General features: G+C 37.0%; 1 protein-coding gene across 2 annotated transcripts in view; it reads right to left on the bottom strand.

Annotated features, from left to right (window-relative positions):
- Positions 1-1,627: 1,627 nt before the first annotated feature.
- Positions 1,628-18,581, bottom strand: part of SH3TC1 (SH3 domain and tetratricopeptide repeats 1) — a 28,338-nt gene continuing 11,384 nt past the window's right edge. Inside the window, exons 5-18 of one of the 2 annotated variants that reach the window (XM_063157543.1) lie at positions 17,181-17,286; positions 16,855-16,998; positions 16,048-16,222; positions 15,658-15,731; positions 14,648-14,843; positions 13,585-13,712; positions 10,910-10,951; positions 7,695-9,380; positions 7,140-7,320; positions 5,147-5,297; positions 3,949-4,071; positions 3,516-3,666; positions 2,437-2,633; positions 1,628-2,217 (exon numbers count right to left, since the gene is read on the bottom strand). In XM_063157543.1, coding sequence (XP_063013613.1) covers positions 1,987-2,217; positions 2,437-2,633; positions 3,516-3,666; positions 3,949-4,071; positions 5,147-5,297; positions 7,140-7,320; positions 7,695-9,380; positions 10,910-10,951; positions 13,585-13,712; positions 14,648-14,843; positions 15,658-15,731; positions 16,048-16,222; positions 16,855-16,998; positions 17,181-17,286 — 3,585 coding nt within the window. In that variant the 3' untranslated portion in view covers positions 1,628-1,986. Of the gene's footprint in view, positions 2,218-2,436; positions 2,634-3,515; positions 3,667-3,948; positions 4,072-5,146; positions 5,298-7,139; positions 7,321-7,694; positions 9,381-10,909; positions 10,952-13,584; positions 13,713-14,647; positions 14,844-15,657; positions 15,732-16,047; positions 16,223-16,854; positions 16,999-17,180; positions 17,287-18,581 lie in introns of those variants that run through there. The other variant, XR_010027852.1, reaches the window with a different exon arrangement.

An 18,581-nucleotide genomic window follows, 5' to 3' on the forward strand; every position in this document is an offset into this window, starting at 1 on the left:
GGCAGCTCCTCACAGCTCTGACTCCTTCTTCACAGCACAGTCTACAAACTCCATATCTCTCTTCACAGCACAACCAACAAACTCCACTCTCTTCTCACCCAGCTAACCCACTCTTTTGTAGCAATCTTCTTCTTATTGGACACAGCTGTGGCCTATTAAGGGCAGGTCTGTTCCTGATCTTTGGTGATTAGCACAGCTTCAGCTCCTCAGGTGGGAGACTACCTTCTGCACTATTTTCTTACATTCTATCCCTCCACACAGGACCTTCTGTTGAGTTTTCAGGTCAAGAGCACGTGGGATAATTAATTTCCCATGCTTAATGGGACAGTATGACACCAGCATGAATCTGTCATCAAGTCATTCCTAAGACACCATTACACTAAAACTTTCAAATTTACTGTGTCAGAAGAGAAAACAAGCAAACAAAATGCTTATTGTGTAAAAAAACCTTCTAGAAAAAGCAAATACAAAGTGTTTAATCTAAAATGCCACTTTGCTTTCTGGACCTTGAGCTAAGAGCAGGACCATAGTGAGTTACCGTCACTAGCTCTGTCATCACACTGCTTCGAGGTAATTAAAAGGTCACAGTCATCATGATAGTGGCAATTATCCATTATATAGACCGTGGAAAGACCAAGGAAAAAGATGCACTTCCCCTTTCCCTGGAGAGTATCTCAATTATATCTAGATCTATATATACAGACATGGATATGTAATATACATATAATACATACATATATATATAATATACACACACATATATATATATATGTTCTCTCTGTGTAGGAAATAAGTAAAACTGACAAAGAATTCTAAAGGTCAAAAAGACAACAAAAATCAAATTCCTGAATGTATATATAGAAAGAATTCAGAGCATGCTCTGAATGACAGATTTTAGAAAAAGAAAGATTGTTAGGCAAAAAACCAAGGCAATAGAGTACATAGCTATAGAGTTCTGAAAAAAAAACAAATGAAGGTGTGTTTACCTTTCCCCAGACCTGACAATATGAACAAACATAATATGTAGCCAACAGCCCCATCTGGTTTCTGAGACTGTACATGCAACTTCCAAAAACATTCATACTTCCTTTCTTTGTAGTATCCGTCAAATATAAAACAAATCAGCATTTTCTGTAGAGTTCTTGAGAGATTAAAAAGGCATCATCTCAAAATTGACTTCTTTTGTAACTAAAGTAAAATAATAAATTTTTCTGAAAAATATTTAGTTCTATGTAACACAATAAGAAAAGCTGTAATAAGTCATTGCAGACAATAGTGACAGTTCTGAAAAGGGCACTTAAATTGTCTTTGCGAATAGGGGAGGAAGGCCTTCACATGACCACTGAAATCCACAAAACTACTACTCATATTATGGGAGCCTTCAGTTCTACAAACCAGTTAGTTCTTAGTACAATATGTATGTAAGTTTTTTTGAATTAGAAGATAAAGCTAGTTCCCATAAGTACTGCAGTAGATTAATTTGACAGAAAATGAGGAGTGGTGTCTGGGGAACTGGGTCAAACCAATTCTCAAGCCCATCTAACATGCTTGTACAGATGCATTTACTTGATGTCAAAAAATGTAATAAAATTAAGTCAGGCAAAGGAAGCCACAATTCATATTGTGTGGTTTTTCTGCTGTAACACTTTATTAAATATTTTTCATTGCATGTATGCATTAATCATTTTCCAATATCCATCAAGGCAGAAAGATATAGTGAAGAAAATTGTAGTTTAAAAAAAGAGACTGTTGGGTTTTGGTTTTAGTTCACAGACCGATCCTTAACAAATACAAGACTGTGTATCTTAAAGGCAATGAAATGTAATTCACTGTCATATAAACTGGTAATTTAGTCTGGGATGAGGAGCTCAACCTTACAGCACACAGATAATGAGTCATTGAATGCAGCCTGCATCCTCCTACAAAGCCAGTGCAGTATTTCCTTAGGTACTTCTGCAGTAGTTCAGCTGCATTTTCCAAAAATGCTTATGAACTCTTGTAACACCGATCAGGAGCTAAATTTATTCTCCTTACATTCAGCTCTGTTGCAAAGGTTCTTGCCTTTTGGTAGAAGAAGAGAGACATTTCCCTATCCACAAGGAAGTTATGGTAGATCACAGCAAGTCTGGTGTAAATCTTCAGTTGAGCTTTTTTATTGCCCAGGTCCATGGCAGCAGCGAGTGCCAAGTGGTAATAGCCAGCTGCATCAAATGGGTCCTGAAATAAGAGGCTCAAAGATAGTACAACCAGTGCAAGAGGACTGCAGAACTCAGGTTTGTAAGTATCTAATAAATAAGATAGATTCTGAGCTTTTGAGGTTTTTCCCAATTTACTGTTTACATTCCAAACACACAAAACTAGAAAATGGCAAAACCTGATTCTATGAAATATTACTCATTATAAAAATTTGCTACACAAGTTATTAAAATTTCTTACCTTAAGGTCATAGAATATAATATCTCCTAAGATTGAGTACACTTTGACATAATAGAGTGTTTCCTCCTCAAACTCCAGGGGAGAGGAACAGAGGGACAAGGCCTTTAAATAGAAGTGTTCAGCCAGTTCACAGTGACCCAAATGGTGATGGATGGCTGCCAGGCGATGGTAAGCTATTCTTTCATTTAGCTGATTTCCTAATGAGATAATGTAGAAGTCAGGATATAAACAAAGAGACAGACTACTCAAATCTATGCTACTTTTTAAAAATTCTATATTGAATTTGCTGAACTGTTATTGAAAAAAAAAAACCCAACATATTTGCTTAAGAGATGTATAGTCAAAACCTGGCCTTCAAGAAAAATTCTATGAAATTTCTGAATTTTCTCCCATTGGATTTGACAGTGCCTGGGATTTTAAGAAATATATACATTAAAGATGAATGTAATTATTATAATATATATATACACATATACACACTGTGCATACTTACAAAGAATACAAATGAATTATTATGAAAGAAAACGTTAATGGGAGTAAAGACTCCCTTGACCATTCCAATATATATTTTACATGAAAATTTATGACAAAAAGATCATTTTCAGACTTATCAAAATGGCCTGTCTGTGGTTGTACAGAGGGTTAAGAAGGTTCTTAATCAGTTGAACAGCTACCAAACTTGAACAGTCATTTTGAAACAAGACCTATAATTTCTGATTTTTCCATCTTATGTTGTTCACATTCAGAGCTTTGGGCAAATCTGAAAGTACTCTCAAAAGCCTCTTAGGACTATTTTATTAATGAGTATTGTATCTTAGCTCTTAGAAGAACACTCAGTTTGGACATAAAATTCCAGGTTTGATTCTGTAGCCTACTAAAGGTTTTCCATTTGATCCCAAGTTAGAAGAGTAAGAAATAAATTGCTCATTCTTGAATAGAAGTAAAAAATAGTAAGTATAATAGTGTTATGAAATCCTGGCAAGAAATTACTGAATGCAAAGGAAGAAAACTAAATTTAGAGTTCTGTTGTATTTTTAGAGGTATCACTCATACTCAGCTATAATGGAAATTGTTCTTACCTAATTTTACACTGAGGATGAGAGCTACTCTTGCATATTCCAGACTTTCTTCATAAGCCTTCAGATTCATCAGCAATTCCACCAATTTATTGCATAACCTGAGTTCAGTGGTTTTGTTGCCAGTCTGAACAGCAAGTGGAAGAGCCCTGTCCTGAAACACACAACATCAGCTTAGGTATGGCTAAACCCCAAGATGTGCACTGACGGCTCTCATTTATATTAAATCAAGTAATTTCTGGTTTCATCTTGCTCTTTGCTTAGAACAGTTCTTGCAACCAGAAGTGGATTTGAAACAGGTGATATCTGCTAACACCATGACAAGTACTCACTGGAAGAGTTTGCTGAGAGGTTCATCTTTTGGTTCAGCATTTATAGAATACCTGCTATGGTGGGAGGTACATAACTATCAATGCAGCAGAAAAACTGCACAAACCCTGTAGAAAGTCACTGCTTTCTCCTTTTCCCAAGTACCATTGAAAAATATGTCTCCAGCAGCTTCAAACAATTCCATTCCTAAATTTGGATCTCCTGTGCAAAGAGCAGCATCCTGAGCAACCTGAAAAATAAAAAAAGAATGGGGAAGGAAAGAAAAAAATTAAATCTTGTTTATTCCATGGTTAAAAAAATCATAAGTATTAGCAATTTTAAAAATATATTTTTATTTTCTCTCCTACTATAGTAATGAGAAAGGCTATATTTGATGTGAACATGCCCCTTTTTGGCACCCTGTCTTTGAACAAGCCAATGGCAGGTGCTAAAGAAGAAACAAAAACCTGGTTACATTTTCTGGCAATAGTATCCTGCTATCTTTGTCAGCGCATTACATTCTAATAACAGCAGTGTATTTGATAGCTGTCATGTAGTAAATTTGAATTAGATCAAACATATCATAGAAATAAATTCAAATTGCAAGTTAGATATTGCTAACAGCATATTTAAAGGCCTGTAAGCTGATTTCTCTAAATAAATGCAAGTCCACTACTCTGTTCTCATAGATAAATACATCTTGTTAGCAAAAAGGATTTTATGACAGAGCATGCAAAGCAAGAATACCAGGATCCTCAGTTATTGACAGAGAAAATAAAAATGAAAAATGTGCCTTTTACAAAAGGCAAGGTTAAGAATCCTGCTCTGGCTTTGTCTTCTTTAGTTTTCAAATTGCATTCAAAAGTCCTTCTTTCTACTTGAGCACAGAGGTGTGCAGCACACATGCCTCTGCTCTCACACGTGAAAAGAAAACATCAGCTCCAGCTGGCCCTGTGTCATACTAGGCATGGCCACAGCAGGAAAAATTCAGATGCTGTGGAATGCTTCCTAAAGAAGCTCCTCTGTTTTCCTGGGAATCTGGCCCACAAGCCAGCATGCTAAGGTGATTATTCTCTGTTACCCAGCAGCAGGTAGCATGCCTGTGTCATGTAATTGCAGGAAGGAACACATTGAATTAACAGGAACTAAAATGTCACTGCCCAAAATCCTTCCAGAATCAAGCAACAGATTAAAATGGATTAGCAGAGGAAAATGCTGAGACTTTCCCCTTCTCCTGCTGAGCATTACATGAATGGTGGCACTAAATAATCAGAACATGCACAACACTGATACCACATGCATGCCTGTATGTGTGGACAATGTACCTGAATATAAAGATCCACAAGCTCATTCTGCCTCAGAACATAATAGATCTTTCCTGCCCGGAGCCAAGCATATGCCTCCTTCTCTTTTTTCTGGAGATCTATAAATATTCCAAGGCTTCTTTTGGTATATTCCAGAGCTGACCTGTAGGCCCTGAAACAAGGAAAAGTGCTAATCACAAGAAGTTCTTCAGAATTGTAAATAGTTTTCTTCATAGCAAGAAATGTTGCTGTAAGACATTCTGTTCCCCTACTTAGGGCACAATTATAATTTCTCAGCTATATAACACTAGTAACTAAAGAACACTTTTTTTTTCCTCTTTTGTTCCATCTACATTTCCTGTTAGATTGTTATTATATTGTTATATATATAACGGAATATATATTATGTTATTCATACATTTTTCCTATTATATCTTATATTATTTAAAGATGGGTTATATGTATCCTTGCTCTACCTCAAACTTGTGAGAAGTAGAAAAGTCTTCGGTCATCTTTAACTCCATCATTAATGGATTTTTATCAAAAATGTCAAAGAAATCACATCTTTTTTTTTTTTAATAATCTATACATCTGACTTAAGTGTAACTGAGACTAATCAGCAATTGTTGAAAAAAAACCAAGAAACTGGGAAAGAGTGGTAGGGCAGAGGAGAATAGGACATGTTATGATCTGTTCTAGAAGCACTCAAATTACCAGATTTATTGATGTTGTGGTGCTTTATACCAGACATAGAAAACCCAGAAATCTTAAATCTTTCTCCATCTTGTGCTAGACTCCCATCACCTTGACCCAGTGCATTTCCTTCTGAGTACAAGACACAAACGTATTAAAATGGACCATGAGCTGCACAGCTGTGGTGTTGTAAGAGCTGAGTTTCCTCGTTACTCAGGGCAGCTAACACAAGGAATATTGGGGTACTGTGGTTTAACCCCATATTGAGTCGTGCTGTTATCTGGTGGCATGCTAAGGTTATACAGTCTACATCTGGGAGCCAGTCTGGATATACAAATTTCATCTACTACAAGCACACAGAGCAGCGGCTTCTCCAGCTAGGGAAGTCCTTCTGCAAATTCCAGGCAGCTTGAAATCTTAACCAACTCCTTTGTCTTCAGTGTCTCCAAAGGATGGTCACCAATTATACCATTAAAGAGCCCTAACAAAGCAAAATAAATTGGGTGACCTACTAAGCATGTTAGATGCTCAGACTACAGGCACTTAAAGCTAAAATAAGTATCTGTTCTCTTTCCCTGACTGAGAAATTTTTTTGCATCCTTACTGAGACAAGCTTGAAAATATCTGAATCAAAAGTAACTCCTTGAAATACAGCAAGAAAAAAAAATCAGACAAAGCAGCCTTAAAAAACACTCTAAATATTATTAAAGAAAACTGTTTCCTCAGCACTTGCTACTATAATTTAAGTTGTGCAGTTTGTTATTCAATAGATCAGAGCAAAAATTTGGTATTTGGAAAATAAAAGCAGTATGGAAATTGCAGAAGAGCAAAACTATGCAGGTTTCCACTTTGGTTTGTACTTATGTAAGTTTTGAAAAAAGCCCTTCCTCGAAGAGGAACACTTACATAGAGGCAATTTAATGCCTGACCTGTTTGGAATATGTCCTTTGGTGCCTTAAAAAAAAGTCTTGCAAAAATCCTTGAAAACAAATCACCTGATATAGCAATCATCAAGAGCTGCATGACATAATAGGTTTAAAATGTATTTACAAAGATTTTAAAAATAACTTGGTTTCTGAAGTAGTGCTAATCCTTTCAGAACATCTTGTCTCCCTTGAGAGATTACAGTTACTTAAAAAGAAACAAGAAAATTCTCCATTAGCACTGGACTTTTGAATTCTGATAAAGTGTATTACACCAAAGCAGAGAGAGGGGGAAAAAAACAATCAGTCATATTCAGCTTTTGCAGAAAAATTGAGATCCTTTGCAGGATGAAAAAGTTAAAATCAGAATGCAAGAAATGTCATTCAGCATGTCTTACCTTTCTGTTCCTAAAGACAGATAGAGCTGACTAATAGTTTCTAAAATTTGTCCCTCCAGAACTTTGTTGGACATCTTTCTGGCTAAAGATAGTTGATATTCATTGTAGATGACACACTGAGTCTCATTGGGAGCAACTGTACTGTAGAAATGACACAGCAGTTTAATTGCTTGCAGCTGACCTAGGAGAATAGATTGGAAAAACAAAAATGAATCTCTGTTTTAAAATGAAAGTGAATTAATTTTAAAATTATTCATTTCCACTGTTTCACAAATTACAGCACAGATCATGAAAGATATAGGAATCTAATGATTTCTAGAATCATCCCACTGCCATTTAATTCACCCCCAAAGTTCACAAATGCTAGAGGTTACTTCAACCTTTGTTTCCAAAATAAAATAGCAATAGAGTCACCTTACCTGCATTAGCTGACTCAATTATGGCAGGAAAAATAACAAAGTAATATATTTATCTTCTAAATACAGATATAACACATATGTATATCTAACATTCCCAACCAGAGTACATTTTGTGACTTCTAAGAGACATACTTACTCTCCAGATGACTTGTCTCCATTGCAACTAAAAAAGCCCATTCATAGTAAAACCTTCCTTTCTCTCTTTCGGTTCCACCAACATAATAACGTCCCAGCTGAAGGAGGACTTGGATAAAATCTTGACCACAGTCCATAATTGGAAGCTTGGAGAATAGCTTAACTGCCCTTATAAAATAACGTTCTGCCAGCTTGCTGGCTGCTGCATGCAGGCAGAGTGCCCCAAAGTTGGCCAGGGCTATGGCTTGGTTATGGGTCACCTCAGTCTCTTCCGAAAGACGCAGTGCTTTGTAGTAGCTCTCAGCAGCTCCTTTTGTGTGGTTTGTCCTTTTCAAAGCAATGGCAAGCATGTTGTAAGCAATGCCAAGCTGCTGAGGACTGCTCCATGCAGAGCCTACAACAGCATTTAAAATGGCTAAAGCCACTTCATACTGCTTGTAAAGAATGTATAGCCAAGCAAGTGAAACCAAATAGTTGATAGTTTCCTCCGGCCTAGCAGAAGCAGAGTCCAGTGCTTTCATCATGTAAGCAATGGCTTTTCCATACTGTTTGTGGTAGCTGTACAGCTTTGCTAAGCTGAGATAGATAGTGCTGCACAGTCCTTCCTCCTCATTGGTAAAGACAGAAGAAAGTGCTTGTATGAGGTAAGGTGCAATTTGAGATGGAAATATTTGTCTGAGTTTTCTCAGGCCATATAGTCTGGGAGCACTTTTGATGACTAAATCAATCCTTTTCAGGGAATCCATTAAGGTACTGGAGCTCTGGGGAGAGGTTACCTTTATGCAACTTAGTACAATGTGTGGCAAACAATTTTCATGGTAGGACTCTGCCAGTTTGAAGTAACAGTGGTTGGATAAACTGTTTTGTAAACCCAGGTCATTGAGCAACAGCTGAAATCTTTCCAAGAATGGCAGTGCCTCTTGGTGTTGTTTGCGTGCACTGTAATGTTTTGCCAGCAGAAAGCATGCCCTTGCCTCTGCATATTTATTCTGGCTCAAAATTGTCCTCTTCAGAGCATACTTCAGTATATCTGATTCCAGGTCAGCACTGCAAATGTAGTTGGGAATTCCCATGAGAAGAGCTGCAGCCTTGTCAAAAATATGAGTACACTTCTCTTTGTTCTTCTGGGTCAAGTAGATGACTGCTAGATTTGTATAAAGAGCAATCACAAAGTACAAATCACTAAACTCTCCAGCTACTGCTCTCATCGCTTCCTCAAAATACACACGAGCTTGGGAAAACTTCAGCTTTTTGACGCTGAGCCTGCCTAAGAGAAAGCATAGCCTAGCTAGTGCCCAGGACAGACCTGCTTTCTTTGCTGCTTCCCTTGCTAATCTTAAAAAATTAACCAGTTCTTCTTCTTCTGAAAATCCATAAAACATGCTATTTGTAAATGAATAAGAGGAATTATACAGGCTTTTGAAGTTGCTCTCATACTCTTTCCTATTTAAGAAGAGTAACAATGGCTCAAATATGTCATATGCTTGAGAATTTTCTTGACATATGTGGAAGCAAGGCCCTTCAGGTAGAGGAAATATTTCAGTCTTTGTAGAGCCTGCAGATTCCTTCCCTTCAGCAGCTGGCTCTTCAGTTTGAGTGGCCTCCAAATTCTTGAAGTTCTTCAGCAATTCTTCTATCTTGCCATTCTTGTTAGTGGATCCTGGGCTGGAAGGTGAGCGTGCAATTTCTGAAATTTAAAAATAAATTACAGATCACTTCTTCTTGTATGCATGCACACAAAGGCCTTTGATAGACAAACTAAAACATTTGTCAGTGAAGATGCTGTTACAAAAACATTATGTAAACATACCATGATTTCTTAACAGAATGTCTAGAGAAAAGCCAAAGGTGTAAAAAATAGCAAGGAGGATGGAGAAGTGTGGGAGACTGGAGAAGTGGGAATAAACACAATGTGCCACATGTAAGCAGGTTAGTGATCAGTACACTTGTCTAGCAAGGCCCTGGGCCTGATCCAACACTTATCCAACTCAGCCTTAATTCAAACTGCCTTTTGTCTGTGTATACTCAAAAATACAGTCTGTGTATATTCTCTGTTCTGCCCAAGAAATACAATTCAGACTAGCTGGTAAGCAGAAGGAAATCTAGGAAGATCCAAGGTCTGAAGTGGAGGCTGGATAAGGGGCCTAGGGTCAGGGCATAGTTGGACTTAAGGTGTGAGAGAAATGGGAAACCATACATGTAGAGTAAGGGTATGCCTGTGTCCTGACAGCATGCTCAGGCAGGGCAGCCAGGGCAGGGAGTAGGATTGTGCTGTTTGAGCTGGTCAAGTCTCACTGTGCTTGGGGGTGCCTGTAAAGGTTCTGTTCTCCTGCCCTGTCCTGGCCCATGTTTTGTGTAATAGGATTTCTTCTATCTATCAAATATCAGCCCTGATTCTCTGCTGGCACAGATTATCTTTCACAAAATTACCAATTCGTGGCAACTGATTTGGCCATTGATCTAAATTGTCCTAGTGACAACATCATTGAATACCTACAAATATAATAAAGGCAGATATGCCATCAATTCTTAATCCTCCCACTGTTTTCCAGGCCAGTTAATAGGGCAGGGATTAGGGATGGAGTATACAGTCATAGTCAGTTCTTAAATTTACAGCTGCAGATCAACAGGAGCTTGTTGAAGTCACAGATTTAGAGCTCAATTCTCTTAGAATCTCATTTCTGACACTGCAGCAGAATCACAAATATAAAAATTGTTGTTTAGGAAAATGTTTTACAATATGAATAATGATAGTGACAGCTTAGCAACAAAATGCTAAAGGGAAATAATTCTGCATTCTCAACTAAATATCTCCTTTGGGAAATCTATTTCTGGGTCAAAGTTTTCTAAAAAAGAAAAAAATCTGCTGGCATTCAAACTCAGCAGTTGCCAGGTGCCCCATAAGCAGTATTTTGCCTTGATAAACAACGTGGAGGGGCTGGGAGATGGTGAATGTGTCACACCAGTGGAAGTCAGTCGTAGAATTTACAGCTGGATAGCAAGCCCAAAGAAAGACATTTGCTATCACTGAAAACCCACAATGTCTTACAGAAAACCTAGTAAGAAGGGGTTAAAGCAAAATCTCAGAAAGCAAACAATGAGACAAAGAAATTAACATGTGAAGAGACACTAGAAGGAGAATAGCTGGCAAAGACATCAAAAATATCAGAAGTCTCATTAATTTTCTGTAAAAATTGTATGTGTATGAAGTATTACCACATTCATGAGCTTTCTGAAATTCAGGTTCTTCTAATTCATCTGTAAGAAAGAAAAAAAAAAATCATCTTAGCTATAGTATCTTGGTCATTTTTCAATTTCAAATCTCCTAAAATAAGGCTATATTTAGTTGATAATTCTTTAAGTCAGAAGAATTTGATGGATCCTGGAAATTTAGAAGAAAATAAATATTCTGACCCAAAGCTAACAGCAGCTTACCCTCCTGCTGACACAATTCACTGCTTGTGCATGGCTATCATCAAGTAGTTACCTCTGCTCAGGAAGGTGGGGAGCACATCACAGTCAGAATCGAAGCCAACCTGTCCTGCAGGGGGGTGGCATTTCTGCTGCATTAAAATACAAGTGGGCAGCAAAGATATGACCATGCTCCACAACCTGCTCATTAAATGAGGTAGCAAGGAGCCCTCAATACTTTTAGTGTGACTCCCAGGGGAATGGAGATAGAGGTGGGAGGGGAAGTCATTTAGGGTTTAGTAGATGAATGTCGGACTTTTGTAGCCATTGGAATAACAGGTGGGTGAAAAAACATCATTCTTATTTTAGAAAATGTAGCTTGATTCTATAGACATTATAACTATAGATCTAGCTGTACATTTAAACATAGCACATCTGTAGAGCATTTAAGAATTACTATTTTGAGTAGCAGATATTTCTCAAAGAATTCAAGTTGTCATGATGCATTTCAGGAATATTTTCACTGTCTTTCATACATTTGATGCAATAGAAGTGGTACTGAGGGTAGGAAGGATAAATACAAAAGCAGAGGCTCACAGACCTATTTAAGCTCTATTTAAGCTGGTGGAAAGCTACTTTACTAGCCTTTGAGAATGACCTCTCACTGACTGTTTACTTCTGGAAGTCCTTTTTATAAATGCTTTTCTGACTGGTGGATGAAAGCCACAGATGTTTACAGTGGTTGTAACTTAATACTCTAAATATTTAATCAGGGAAGTGCTCATAAGTAAATACTTCTCAGTAAATTGATGTAGATGGAAGAATTGAAAATCCATTTAATCAGATCACAAAACAATATATCAAGTGAATATTGAAAATCATTGCTCTGGATGAGTTATGAGAATCAATTGAGCTGTTTAAGAGAAAAGTGGCAAAGATGATACTATGAGCTTGGGAAGATGCAAAAGAAGGTTGTACTTACAAATATTAGGGAGGAGATGTAGAGAAAAATGTGCAGCAGCAAAATAGCAGTATGTCCATTAAGCCCATGACATGCTTTAGTACCTTAGAAGTTTGAGCCTTGGTTCCCAGGCTTTTCATTAGGGCACAGGAGGGAGATGTGCAGGCATTTTGCACATTGCCAGGGCAGGTCTGACACACCCTAGTTATTGTTCACACTCACACACACACACCCTGCTGATTTGCAGAATTAAACCAACATGCCTGACTCCAACCTACACTGCAGCTCCTTTCAGCCTGGAGCCTACACTTCTGTCTCTCAGGATGGCATTAATGGAGATAAAACTTCCTGAGGTATTGGGCAAGCAAATGCATCACCAACAGCCTGTGGTGGAATAAGAAACCACTGCCTCTCCTCAGTTCAGCAAGACTATTACTGATGCCTCAGGTTTTAGCTTTTCTATTTTTCAGATTCTGTACTGCTTTAGTGTGTGGGTCTGGGCTTCATATTAGGGGATAGTAACCTCTCTTCAGAGAGTAGTGAGACAAAACAATTCCTTCTCTAGCTGGGGGCCAAGGACAACCCATCCAGATCTCAGGCCCAAGAGCATAAACAATGGTGGAGTGAAGAGAGAAAACAAGAAGGATGGGACTTCATGGGCTGGAGCTTTAATTGGACAATTAACTCCAATATGCTAATGGACCAAAACTTATAAAAGTGTGAGAACCGGTGACTGGTCACCCATTTTGTGACTATTTTGAGTTCACCTGGGGTGTAACCCTGGCTGGGCTCTTGTGCTGCCCAAGGTGAAACTACAGAGGCCTCCTAATAGACGTGTACTTTATTCCTTAGCTCCATCCAGTCTCTGCTCTAGGTTGGCCTTCTCTAGGCATCATTACATCACCCTGCCTTGCAGTAAGTATATAAAGGTGAAACCCCAGTTACCCCAATTGCCTATGCACAGCACAGAGAAATAACAGCTGTATCAGAGATTATGTTACCATGACTATGATTTTGCTACTTTTCTATATCTTTGAAAATTAAATCAAGCATGAAGAGGTGTGTGTTTGCATGAGCTGTCAATAATTATTAGGCTGTGCTACCTTTCCCAAGACAAAAAGCCAGCAGTGTTTGGGTGAACATACTGCTTTATACAATGCAGTCATGTGAAATTATAATTTATAATTCAGTCAAGTAAAAGCTTGGAGATCTGTGCAGCACAATAAGAGAGTTTTTAAAAGCCTGTTGTTTAAATTCATTCAGGGAAAAGAAAAAAAAATACAAAATATTTACAAATCCTTTGCTGGAAAAAGCCTTGAAACAGCAGAAAAATAGCAAAGATGATATAAAGGATTTTTGCATGCCATATCAAAGATCCAATTGATAATGAGGATATTTCAAAATAGGTGTAAATGCTGGGATATCATTGAAGAAATAATTTTATAACTGGGGTACAGGAACTACACCTTGTGAACTACACAATGTACCTTGTGCAGTAAAAAGTAAAACTCATACTTACCCATTCTGTACACAGAGCAAACATCTGTGATGGAGGTTTGTTTCAACAAATGTACTACTTCTTCCAAATTTTTTTCTTTTGAAAAAAAGGATAGCTCTTCAGCTTCGAGAAAATCCAGATCTTGCGGTCTAGCAAAGAAAGGAGTGACTTTGAAGGTGCCTGAAAGCAGATTTGGCTTAAGGGGCTCTCTGCATCAGTCACATATGAACTTGTTAGAGAAACTAATACAATCTTTACATTATTGGTTGTGCTGTGCTCAAAATTAGTTTCTGTCAATGTATAAAATATGCATATAAAGTGATAGTAACTATGCTAACAACTAACAGTTTCTGCCATATCAGACTAAGCTTTGTGTCAATGTCATTGGATAGCATTTTATGAGAGTGGCATGAGTCTTGAAGGACTTTATGGTATTGATTTTGTAATATAAGCTTTAAGTTACATATGAAATGGACCTGCAAGCAGCATTTAAGAACTCCTTGTTTCAGCATGCAAACAGTTCAGGCATATTAATAAGAGCAGCCTATTTACATGGTGCCAATGCATGATGAAATACACCCTTTTTAGACACCAGTCTGCATTATTAGCAACTGTTTGCAAAGGTCCCATTAGAAGCAAGTTAAGGCATATAACTAAGAGCACTGGGAAAAAAAACAGAACTTGGATGCTTTAACATAGATCTTGAGAGACCAGCAAGAGAATACTTTGTGAGGGTAAAGCTGCTTGGATCTTGTGAGCCAAAGAGTAGAAACTGAACCTATATAAGTACAGCAACCTCTTTTCCCAGGAAGGAACTCAGATTCAGACTGATAATATTTTGCAATATTTAAGTAGACTTGATATTCCAATTCCTTTGTAGTTTTGACTGATACATGCTATGACAATTCACATACAAGCAACAACACAAAGACTCCAAAACCAACCCAAAAAAACCAACCACCAAAAAAAAAAAAGAGACCAAAATAAACAGAACCACACCCTGAATTTCATGTTCAGCATTTCAAAACTGAGAGTAGGAAACTAGGTTATTTTTGTTTATGAGAGGTAAATATATATTACTCACTTATTTCTTGGTAAGTCCAGTTTAACATGACCTGTCTTTACAAAACCTATTTGGTCAGTAAACACATGTCTTCCAAGAAACCACTCCATGCATTCAATGAAGTAGCCAAGGATCTCAATTTTGTCCCCTTCCTGGAAACTCAGTTCTTCTGACACAATACTTTCATAATTCATCACAGCTAGACAGGATCCCATTGCTGTGTAATAAGGAGATAAATATTTGCAGATAAAGTCATTTAACAATAGAAATACACTTAATAGAACAGCAACTCAGCAGCATATATTTAACAAAAGACATTCCTGGAACCTATGAGTTGAATATCTGCTGTGACAAGACTTAAAGCATCCAAACCTCATTGCTTTGATAATTAGATCTGTAAATAGCATAAAAATCCTCATTTCCCATTAGAAAGCAAAGCCTAAAATAGTCTCACAATTCTAACATAATTCATAATGGAGCAAAAGAAATGTTTTAAGTCCTTACTTTCCCTCTTATAAAGGGCTCTGAACTTGGGCCAGAATGAAGCACTTGAACCAATTTTGAACCAATAAAAAAAATTCTTATGGGATAAATGTGGGTCTATACCACTCAGTACAGTATTAAAACTGAAATAATGGAAGACAATAAGCCATATTTGCTCTTTAACCTCACACCATCTGTATAAGTTTTATTTCTCTGGCAGTATGAAAAAAAGCAGCACACATATCAAAGATCCACAATTACATTGGTGTATTTTCTGAGGCATCCTCAACTCAGTCACTCTGTACTACCTTGTGTAGCATTTAGGAGGAAAAAGGAGAAAGACGAGACTTTAGAGTTTGACTCTTTGGAGTTTAATCTTAGACAAATATATAGTCTCACTAATTTTACTGCAAACTAATTTTGAAAGCTGTGTGCCCACTCTAATAAAATGGACAAAAAGTTATTGAACTTTTTAGAGTCTGTTCTAGCAGAAGCATAGAGTAAATTCGGGGTTATTCTAATGTTGATGTCTGAATGAAGTTTCTTACCAACTTTTTTGATTGATTTAGATTCATTTTTATATGAAAAATCAATGGGATTAGAATACCCTTTAAGAAACCACCTGAAAGCAGAAAAAGAAATTGAAGTTAGTGTATGGAACACTTCACTTAATGTTGTGACAGTCATATTTAAAATACATATGAAAACTGAAATGTGTCCCTCCCACAATTAGCTTTCAATTCCAGCACTGCCCATACACTTCAGACAAATTTTTGGTTTCATTAATATTAGTAGTAAAAGTACTGCTACTTCAGGAAAACAAACCAAACTGAGAAAGTCTTGCTATTTTTCCCTGCCCCAGGTAGAGGCCTCCCTAGGCAGACATGCAGATGTGAATTAGATGTGTATGGAATAGGTAGGTAGAGTCAGGTACCTACTGATGGAAAGGCTCCAAAGGCTCCAGGGAAGCATTAGACCACGTGGGCATGTTGCTATCCACAGATCCAGCTGTCACATCTTCAGTAAAAGCCCCAGTCTCAAAAGAAGTTGTTTCTTTGTCTGTAACCATCATCTTTCTTATCGTATTATCAGGATATAAAACAAAAAAAGATCCTAAAATAAAAGCAGTTGAGCAGATGTCATTTTATGTAATATTTTAGTGTCATATAAGCCCTAAAACTGGCTTCAAGAGCATCAGTAATAATAATTTAGAAATTGAAAATCTGATCTTTGTCAAGAATTTTCTTGCTGATTGTCAGATATTCATACATTTCTGTCTAGTGTGTCTTTCCGTAGGGGGAAAAAAGTAGAGATGATGTCTTAATGAAGCACAGAGCCCTCTGCTACAATTCTGCACATTCCTATTGCAGAAATAGATCACCACCTATCCTGACATCCTGTCTCTGGCAGTACCAGCAGGTGATGCTATTTAGGGGAAGCACTGGTAACTGTTTATAATCCTTCTCCTGCACATCCTTCAGAGCAAGTTGGAATGTACATCACTCCCTAATCCTTTTGTATCCATTTATGCACCAGCTGCACATGAATTTCTTCAATCCCTTCATGATCTCACTGAACCTAATCTGTGTTTGCTCCTTTCTTTTCTCTTTACAATGTGCATTTGGAGTGAGTAAATTTAAACTTCACCTCCATTAAGTACTTGAATAGGTCTTAATGTCTGATTTGGAGATTTTAAATAAAGATTCTTCCCTGAACCTAGCCTTAGCATGTACAGTCTTTCTTACCTTCCTGTACTAGCAGACTTCTGTACATCAAATTTAATGATTTTTTGTTTATACAGACTTCAATGCCTGTATCTTCTTCCTCTTGGGAATGTAGCCAGAAAGACTGGTCTAGGAATAAATTCTCCATGCAATGATTTATAAAACCTAGGAAAAAGAAAACCCAATATGTTTTGTTTGCCATTTTAGAGTACTACACAAAAATACAAACTTTCAGAGAGTTAGAGACTACTCTATTATTACTTAATGCACAATGTATAAATCACAAAATTGTGTGCAATTGAACACAAATTAACATGCTGAACTATTGTATAGTGAAACAACTTTACCCAGGGAGTGGTAGGTTAGAAACTTCCATATTTCTTCAAAAGTCTTAAATGTCACCACTATTAAATCTTGATCACTGTGAATAGACAGGAGTCTGGCAGAAAGCTCCTAAAAATCGAAACAAATACTTTAATTACAATTACACCAGATTTAAGCACAATTTCTCACTAGATTATACTTAAGATTCAAAAAATAAGAATCCAGAATTTTATCCGTAAGAGTTATCTGTTCTTTAACATACATATACAACATACAGGCAGTCAAATTTTAATCTAACTCTTGCTTAGCAATTGTACCAACAGTTTCAGTGAGGTTAATTTAAAGAGGAAATAAAGACTACACTTTATTATATATATATATATATATATCAGGGTGGGACTGAAGGTTTATTATATATCAGGGTGGGACTGAAGGTTTGTCTAGTTCAGAAATGTCTGTGTATAGTCACATGCATAACCATATAGTCAAATATGTCTATATAGGCAAGCATATAGTAGTTCTTTCTAAGAATATCCTCCACACAGAGTGGTTTACAGCATGGGAACTGCCTTCGCCAGACGTGTGGGCATTAATATTAAATAGTGGAAAGGAGCTGATTTGGAGGTTTTTTTCACTTGAAATTTCTCCCTTGATCAGTGTAAATTTTTAGTTTCTACTAAAACTCTCAGAGCTCTGTACACACACAAAAATGCAGCTCCTTTGATGCAACTTTGAACCTGCTTCCTCATATAGTCAGTCTTTATAAAGTTTTTATTTATTAATATTAATTTCCAAGTTTACCATTTTTTGGTTAAAACAAAATACACTAAAGTATAATTTTTCTTTTTTTAAAGATGCAATAAGATATTTTTATCCCCATTTGTACTGGTCCACATTGCTAGAATAGCATTAAATTACACTTTTTACAAAGATAAGCAAAGATTATTTGAAGTGGTGATGATGAATTTTAAGTTATTCCAGAAATGCTGGAATAGGAACAACTACATAAACCTTCAAATAGGTGAAAGAAAACCACATTCTGATGGATTCTAGACAGAGAGGGGTAATATAGAGTCTGGTTGCACTCCAGTTTGTAGCTTAAAAGCAGGGCTCCCCAGTGATGCTGGCTATTGCCTTTCAGGGAAATACAGAGAACTATGTAATTTATGAGACAAGTATCTGAATCACTATCTCAGACAATAAATCAAACTTAAAGCTAACAGATATGATGCTACTGTACCCTTGCTTCCATCATGTTAAAATTGAAATACACTTCAAAAAAATTGAAGGACTAATCAAGAAATTGATTCTAACTCAAGGTGGCAGAGAGGAAATTGTCCCTCAAACCTTTTCTATAATCTGAGTAAGATGGAGCTGATTCACTGATTTTATGACTGTTACAGCACAATTTTAAAAATCTCTGG

This window comes from Melospiza melodia, chromosome 5 (assembly GCF_035770615.1).
Source record: "Melospiza melodia melodia isolate bMelMel2 chromosome 5, bMelMel2.pri, whole genome shotgun sequence".
Taxonomy (NCBI): Eukaryota; Metazoa; Chordata; class Aves; order Passeriformes; family Passerellidae; genus Melospiza; species Melospiza melodia.